General features: G+C 34.7%; 2 protein-coding genes across 2 annotated transcripts in view; one reads left to right on the plus strand and one right to left on the minus strand.

Annotated features, from left to right (window-relative positions):
* Window positions 1–291: 291 nt before the first annotated feature.
* On the minus strand, window positions 292–3,503 carry CycY (cyclin Y). Its single transcript, XM_018444146.1, has 5 exons — window positions 2,512–3,503; window positions 2,213–2,433; window positions 1,440–1,726; window positions 1,012–1,364; window positions 292–458 (listed from the first exon to the last, which is right to left on the minus strand). The coding sequence occupies exons 1-4, from the start codon at window positions 2,741–2,743 to the stop codon at window positions 1,076–1,078; spliced, it is 1,029 nt and encodes a 342-aa protein (XP_018299648.1). The 5' UTR covers window positions 2,744–3,503; the 3' UTR covers window positions 292–458; window positions 1,012–1,075.
* Window positions 3,504–3,890: 387 nt separating this feature from the next.
* Window positions 3,891–8,784, plus strand: part of LOC108720382 (uncharacterized protein PFB0765w) — a 14,296-nt gene continuing 9,402 nt past the window's right edge. Inside the window, exons 1-9 of the mRNA XM_018444365.1 lie at window positions 3,891–4,371; window positions 4,519–4,701; window positions 4,773–4,966; window positions 5,334–5,349; window positions 5,675–5,754; window positions 5,986–6,163; window positions 6,447–6,656; window positions 6,831–6,971; window positions 7,970–8,017. Coding sequence (XP_018299867.1) covers window positions 4,159–4,371; window positions 4,519–4,701; window positions 4,773–4,966; window positions 5,334–5,349; window positions 5,675–5,754; window positions 5,986–6,163; window positions 6,447–6,656; window positions 6,831–6,971; window positions 7,970–8,017 — 1,263 coding nt within the window. The 5' untranslated portion in view covers window positions 3,891–4,158. The remainder of the gene's footprint in view (window positions 4,372–4,518; window positions 4,702–4,772; window positions 4,967–5,333; window positions 5,350–5,674; window positions 5,755–5,985; window positions 6,164–6,446; window positions 6,657–6,830; window positions 6,972–7,969; window positions 8,018–8,784) is intronic.

Below are 8,784 nucleotides of genomic sequence, written 5' to 3' on the forward strand. Positions count from 1 at the left end.
TTTTTCTCATAATAATCCTTCGATGTACATGACAGTGAGAAGATAGATAAATCAAAAAAATATATTAATATATTCAAAAATAATTTGGACATATATATTAAGGTGACATGCATTACAGCATTGGCTTGTAAATTTCGGATTGGATTATCTCGATAAATTACGTAGCGTTACTAACAAATATCGATCTTTAATTTGAAACATGTATAATATATATTTTCGTCTTTTAGAATGTTATTAGTAAATCAGCCATAACTTTGATTCTTAAATTCAGTCAATATATAAAATGCTTTGGATAATGAATAGTTGACTAATATATATCACAAGTTATTTTCTCCCATAAGGACAGTACAGATAATGCTACGACTAAAAACTTTTTCTTTCTCACCCTTTGTTTCAATACGCCTCACATTCTCGTATGCTTTGTCATATCCACATTATAAGGTCCCGGACAGTAGAATCTTTGCACACAATCAACAGAAATATATTGATATTTATCGACAAATTAATAAGATTAATATTTATAGTTTTTCATAATTAATGTTATAAAAAAATTAATAAAAAAGAGAGAGTGATTAGAAACTGTACCTAGAAAGAAGGCCAATATAAAATTTCTCTATCGGAGTGATTATGATTCTTTAATACAAATAACAAAAATAATACAAATTATACATGTATTATTGGAAATTATAAAGAATTGAGAAACGTCTAAATTTGAAAGTATATTTATAACGATTAGGTTTAAGATTGTTATTGCAAACCATACTTGCAATGGAAATTCTTCCATTATGGTACATCTTTCTTAGCCGTACATACGGTATACATACGATATTTTTACATCTAGTTTAGACAATATGTAAAAACAGTTTGCCAAGAGATGTATATAATACATCAAATATTCCACAATAATTAAACAGAAGTATAACACAAATGTTTGGTAGAATCCAAACAATCTCTTTCAAAAATCATTAAAATCGATCGGTAACAATGATATCTTTACAAAATTTCACATACCTCCATTTAAAATCGGAGCAGTAACCTTGCGTGTGTTTACATCCGTTTATATCCATACATATGTTTAGGATAAAATAGCAATGCTACGTCTAGGTCCGCCTATGCACACATTGTCTAAGCTGGACCACTTTTTAATACCGGTACGTAGAGCCTCGGCTGTGACCTTATCTTCGTAAACTCTGGACATAGCTTCCAGCTTCTGCGCCTTTTCTTTACTAAGTGGTTCGCTAGGGAATGTTAATTCATTCGCTTCCGCGAGTGTACGAAGATCGAAATAATATTTGGCATACACACTCGAAGGAACATTTATGTTAAATTGCAGCATCTCCAGAAACTGTCTCTCTAATTCGTTCCTAATTAGAAATTACAATAATTATTTTCAAAAAAAGAAAATACAATAATCTAAACGTAATTGAAAATAGACTTACATATCTTCCACCGTGATGTCTTTCAGTATTTGACAGTAATCCACATTCCACACCGCCTGATCGTCCCAAACTTTGGACGCCAATAAAATAGCTCCCAGTACTATACGTTTCCAGTTGGCCGGTGTTATGTCTATTTCTGCATAAGTAAGTAGGCGTTCAAGATAAACCAACGTTATGATGGCACATTCAGCAGTAAGCTGAGCGGCATTGAACAGAGTCCTTATAAATTTATATATCTGCTTGTGCTCTGGATTATGTTTGTCGTAATCCTCTGAAACACCATCCCTCTGAAAAATAGATTTACTCAAGCACTGCCCTATAATTTTGCGCAGGAAAATCTTAAGACTTCTTTCTGTACCAGTCATGTAATTGACATTAAATGAGTAAATATACGAAAATACAAAACAATAGAAATAGATCACTGGTCTAGCAGCTAATATACTAGACGTTTCCCAACAAAAAACACAGATGACACAGTATAACACAGTGACATTTATCTTTGTTGTTTGCCAATGTTAGCCTAATATTTTATATGTTGTAGGAAAAGTAAACTTTTAGCCCATTGATTGGTTGTTTGGCTATAGGACAGAGATTCTTAAATCTTTTCTATAGCCAAACAACCTGCTTAAAAAGTTTGTTATACAACACATGAAATATCAGCCTTAAACAAAAATGAAATGATCATTGCGTTACACTGTATCTCTTGCTAGAAAGCAATAATCTCAATCTCTCAATAATCTCTCGACAACCTCTTATATAATTTGACATATTACCGTTAATGGATGCAGTTTCTCATCAAATATATCAATCTGTCGCTGCGAAGTTCTATTCTTAATATGGTAATAAACGGCTAAGGCAACGCATTTGACGGTATTTTTCAAGTTAGGTTGTGAAACCGTGCTGTCATCTAAATATATTGTACTGCAGCTGCTACTCTTCTTCAAAGGCCTTGTATCTGCTATTTGATGTTGACTCTTCTTCCTCACCATACCATCTAGAAAAGAGAGACCAGGAATGATCAAATATGTATCACTAGCCAATCTTTTCTGCCAAACCTCCAAGATATACTCACTTTCAATAGCTTGTTTGGAACGCTCCATGAAGATAGTTCCTGCACATGGGTGCAACGACGGATCAGAGTCCCAGTCTTCTGGCTCGCGTTCACTGATATGTTGCAAATTATTAACGCTAATTCCACCCTCTGGCAGGTGTTCCTCCAGGTTGCGCGTGGTGCTCTCGGGCCCCACCTCCTTGCGTCCAACTTGTGGACTGGAGTAAACGCAACAGCTATTTTTGTTCCCCATGTTCCCATGTAAATTCTAACCGGTGCCAGGTGCCAGGTGCCCCTGTGCTTCCCGCCTGTCGCACTTGGCGCGCGCGGTCCGCGCTCAGTCTCAGTTTGCACGCGGGGAGAAACGACTGGATGAATCGGAGCTGCGATGCGCGGAAGCAGTATGACGTTCTGGCTTGACGTTAGGTAGGTAAATAGACAGGTAGATAAATAGGTAACACCTCACATTTCGTTGTGCGATAAACGATCAGCTGACAGGGCAGTTCGTGCGACTGGTGACGCGACTCGCTCGTCCACGGCTCGTCTGGCTCATGTCGGCGACGCTCGCCAAAAAAAGCAGCTCGCGCGACGGGGACCTCCTTGCGTCTCGTTTCTCCGCCAAGAGGAGGGCTCCCTCTTTCACTCCCTCTCTTTCTCTTTTCTTTCCCTCTCTCACTCTCTCCCTCTCTCTCTCTCTCTCTCTTTCTCTTTGTGAAGGATCGACGTTCGTCAGAGAACGAGGCGGCGACGCCTCGGTGCCGCGTTTACGCCGGCCGACCTTACTTTCGGCTCTGCGATCGCACCTGAGCTACGCGGTCGGCCGCGAACGCGACTCGCGACGCGATTCATTGTCGCCGCACGGCAATCCCATCCTCGTCGCGCATCTATCTGGCTCACACTCCGAGTACCCCGTACCCCGCGAACGCGCTCCACGAACTGCGGGACGAACCGTGGTAGAAGGGAAGACGAGACGAACCCCGAACCTGCGCGCCTCACCGTTCCCCGTTCAGCCTGCACCGCGCCTCGCAAAAACGTATGCATTATTATTCGGCATGAATTGGTAAAGAAAATTTTTAGTTATATGTTACAATTATTATATTTCTGATTATTCGTTGTCTCCAATCCGTGATCATTTTAATTTTTATTTATTATTAATACCACATGGTTTTTTTTGTTCTTTTTAAAATATACATAGATTCAAACATGTGGGAGTTGATCATGATAGAATAATGTATCAGGTGAAAATTATAAAAGTGAGCAAATTCACTCAAATATTAATTTCATTAGTCAATATCCAATGAATTTATTTACTTTTGTAATTTTTATCTCGTTTCAAGGTACACAATCGACCTCATGATGTAAGAAAAGGGCGTTCTCATATGGACGCATATGCGGCCGCCAATCAGAAACTATTTATTATGAATGCTCCGCTGTTACCAGCTGTTTTTTTACTAGAGTTCCTATATTACGGGACCTCTAGTAAACACCTGGTAAACATCGGAGTTGACTGGAGCACCTCTCTTCGTTACGCCTGTCACTCATGGACGACGTTGCTAAAATGGCGAGATAGTGTGTTGACATTGGCTCGAGTTTTCGTCGAACCCAGGTGTAGGGAGACCTTAAATCCGTCAGTCAGCAATCGCTCGGGAATCGTGCTCGCGGAAAGCAATGCACTCGGTCAGCTCCAGTTTGCCAAGTTCTACGGACGTGAGCAACGTCCCGACGTTGGTTAAGCGAGACCCGGACTGTAGAACAGCCGATGTTGGCGAGTCGTGCGGCGAGACCGAGGGTCTACGTATCCTCGATGAATTCCGCAAGTTGTACGAGAGTCGTATCGAAAAGATCGATCGGGAATCTATTGGCGATTCCGACCGAGTCTCTGTAAGCAGTAGCTTTGTTATTAGTTTGCATTTATTGCCAATTCTGTTTGTACTTTTTATATGTACTCTTTAAGTTCTCTTAATTGCCGCTTAGTAATTATTTTTTTATTTGTGTTTGAAGCAATTTATGAAGAAAATTCCTTTACAGATGAAGTTACAAGTGATGAGCGACTGGATCAAAGATTTAGGGGAGCAAAACGCGATGTTAGTACATACAGTGGAAGATTTAGAGCAGGCTGCGTGTAGTAGAGTTAATTTACTAGAGGAAAAACTAAAACAATCGTCGCAGATGGTCGTGGATAATTTAACAAGATCTGATCATTCGGAAAAGGCAAGAGAGATCATCTAGTTTTGTTTAATAATCTCATCATTAAATCAAGACATATCGTCTCTATGTTATAGGCTTTAAATACTCTTTCAAATCGCGTCAGTCAGCTGGAAAAGGACGAGGAATATTTACAACAAAAAATAGAATATTTACAAAGTGACATTAGGGGATTATTGGAGGTGATTCGTCGTGCGCGTCGACAAAACATTTGGAGCCTTGAAGGTATCAAGTTCTTTGAGATTCAACCTGAGGATATTCCAGTTCTAGAGTAAGTTGATCATGTTATCAATTAATCCTCCGTGGTCTAGCCAGAGATTTGAAGACCCAGGCAAAATTTCAATTTTGAATTATTCTGCCTCAAATTCGGACACATACAAAAAATTGAGAAACATTTAGGATCATATTGTAAAATTGTACTCTTGAATGTTGAAAGAGTATATTAAAATTTTTTTAGAATTTTTAGAATGTAACCAAAAACTTTTTAAAAATTCTATCAGGTACTACTAGTGATCTGATTGGATTAGGAAAGTAGTGAAAAAAACGTTGGACCACGTGGAAGGTTAACATATGATATTTGGCATTATATCTTGCATTGTTGTAAAGTATTTAAGACAAAATTTTTTGTACTGTTTCAGCTGTATCTGCAATCAGGTAAATATGTGTGTAAATGCAGCCAGAAAGCTCCGATTTGTTTTAGACATAGAACATGATAAATTTCAGAGATCAAGTTGTCTGTTAAGCAAAAGCATGTAATACTGTACCATGTATTCACAATACAAGCTAAAAAGTTTTTCTTATCTCCCTACACCTTTATTAAATTGAATTATTATCATATACACATACACATATATGCATATATTTCGTGTTGAATAAATTGCCAGTAGCCCCATTTGCTGAAGTATTATATTTTCGAGAAATCTTAATTGTTATATTAATATTTTAGTATTACATTTAATTATACATATTTTCAAATTAGGAGCAGACAGATACTGATCATATAAAATCCTTGAATCTGCAAATAGAACAACTTCAGGAAAATGAAAGAAAAGTGATCAGGTAAGATATGCAAATTTTATATATATGTATATATATGTAAAATATTGTTATTACTTTTGAAATATTCATGATATTACAATTATTATCTTTACTTTAAATCTTCATACTTTTATAAATAAAAATATAATTCTGTTCTTATTATATTCGTATATTTTTTATTTTTGTTATTAAATTTTTATATATATTCATATTTATAACTTTTTTTTTAACATATATAAACATGTTTTCCAGATCTCAGTTAGAACTGGAAGGAAAAATAGCAGATCTTACAACAGAATTATCAATAAAGGACGATACCATAAAAAAATATGTTTCTAGACTTCAGTGTTTTTGTGAAAAACTTAAGGAACATGCTAAACAAGCGAATCAAGTTATTAGTTATCCACTAGCTTTTGATCAAGATTGCAATGTAAGTGCATTTTTTTATAATTATTATGCAAATGGAAATTTATTTTAATGAGTTTTTGGATTAATTTTCGGGTACTGATTCCTGTAAAGTTTATATATTCTATAATTTGGAGGCAATCATGTTGTAGCATAAAAATTGTAAAGAAAGAACTACTCTGATATATTATAATAATTGCTTTTGTTCGCTAAGCTTTACATTTTATAAGCAAGATACAAAATGTAGCTTGTGCGTGTTCCAATATTAAAGATTGAAAAAGTCTTTTAAAATCTATGTTGCTGTTCAGATTATCTTAACACCTGACATTCTGGAAAGTATACTAGATGCGAAAGATAGGGAAAACAAGAATTTACATCGACAACTCCAAGATGTTGAATCTAAACTTATGGTATATACTTACGAAAACAATGTTGATACAATTAATCTACAACTACAACTGGAAGAAAAATGTAAGAAAGTTCAACAATTGGAGGATAAAGTGGCTCGCCTCGAAAAAGTTAGTTTGTTATATTTAAAAATTTTTATTTTGTGTATAATTCTGTTATCGATATAAGTTTTATTTATATATTTAATCATAATATATCTAATTGTTTTGATTCTCTTTTAAATTATATATATATGTATGTATATACATACTGTTATTTTTATAGATATATTTTGTTGGTTTTAGGAAGCTGCAGAAACAAAAGACACATTGACGGCGGAAATCGTGGCATTGGAAAAACAAAATTATCATGCCAATATGGGTAATCTTTTAAAGGACGACTTGATTAAAGAAATGCGTAAAGGATTGAAGCAAACAACTTTAGAGGTAGAGACGGATATTTGTAAAATTTTCAGTGTAAATCTACAATTTTCTACATTTGTAGAAGACTCATCTTCCTTTACCCATGTTCCGACCTTGCAAGTATAATTCTAATAATCGTATCGTTGCTATTACTAAAATGAAATCATCCCACGAGTCTCCTGAGCAATTTCCAGTATCAAGCCTCCTACATATATCCGCACAGCGAAAGAACGATTTTGCATTTTTGCACGATGATTCTGAGATCTTATTAAACTGTGGCAAACGAAGTTTATCAACGATTAATACAAAGTTACCAAATAGATTGCTTAATCTACACAGCCAATCTCGACCTCGCGTAGATACTCAAACTGGTCGATATAAATATATAAAGAATATTGATAAAAAAATTCTACAGACTGCTAGAAAATTGTCACCTCCATGTAAAGATAACGATTTACCAGATTGAATTATAACACTTATGTTTATTCTGTCACATGTTCAAGATAATATTAATGATTCATTCTTGAAATAAAATGAAATAAATTTAAATTACTGCATCAAGGTATCTCTTACAAATTTAAATATTTTTTAACAAAAGTTGATATTGTCTGATAAGAATTTTTTAAAACAAATGTACGAAGTAAAGTAAACATAAACTTCTATACTTCAATCATTATTTCCTTTTTATAATCTGTATGAAATGACATCGATACTAAAGTATAAATCTAGAAAGATACACTTTCAAATCAATAAATTATGAGATATTTAGATTTTAAGTAAATAAATTATGCATTCACGAATTAGTATGCAATTTATCATTACAGTAATATGTTTAAAGTAAATATTTATTTTATACAATATCTATGAAAAACAAGAATGTACATCAACATGATTGCCTCGCTTCTAAATTAATATAACAGTAAATTCTAACATAAACCTTCATAAAATAATATATATAGTAATTTTATTTGTACATATGTCACAGTTTTAATATATATTTATTCTTTCTAACATGATTTCAGGATACGTCTTCTCGAAAAGTCCGTATTGATATGAATAATTCTCAAGAGGTCAGTCGAATTAAATGTGAACGTATATAATATAATGTCATATTTAAATATATAATGATATTTTGTTTCTTTAGAAATGTCTTTCGCTTTCAGTAGATACTTCACATTCTAAAAAGATTTATTTGTATAATATTATACATACAAATAAAATGGGTGTTTCCAAATTAAATCGCAAAACTTCGGGAGCGTGTAGAGGAGTAAAAAACTAAGAAAAAAAGTCCTATAGACATATGCTCGTTTTTGCTCCGTTTCAGAGAAATCGAAAAAAAATGTTTACATTTCTTGCCATATCTAGCACCGACATATTTGATTACATTTTCCACTTTCTGTTATGAATTTGTCAGTCGCTCTTTGAAAGCCTTTAACAGTAGATGAATTTTGTCTTTTGCAATATGCCGCGTACGTATTCTAATAGTGAATATGCTGATATGGTTTTTGTATACGGTTTCTGCAACGGTAATGCTTTAAAGGCGGTGCGAGAATATGCACGACGATTTCCAAACAGAAGAGTGCCAAACCGAAGAGTGTTTATGTTGACATTTAATAGATTGCGAGAGACTGGAACATTTTCAATTCGACAAGAAAACAACCGATTTCAAGCAGCGTTACGAAGAGATTTGCAGGCAGGGAATCGTATTTTACAACATTTTGACAATCATCCTGAGACCAGCGTTCGGAATGCGTCGGCTGTATTGGGAGTGTCACCACAAACAATTTGGCGAACTGTAAAAGGAGATAATCGCTATCCCTACCACATTCAAAAAGTG

This window comes from Mycetomoellerius zeteki, unplaced genomic scaffold (assembly GCF_001594055.1).
Source record: "Mycetomoellerius zeteki isolate Tzet28-1 unplaced genomic scaffold, Tzet1.0 scaffold149, whole genome shotgun sequence".
Lineage (NCBI taxonomy): Eukaryota > Metazoa > Arthropoda > Insecta > Hymenoptera > Formicidae > Mycetomoellerius > Mycetomoellerius zeteki.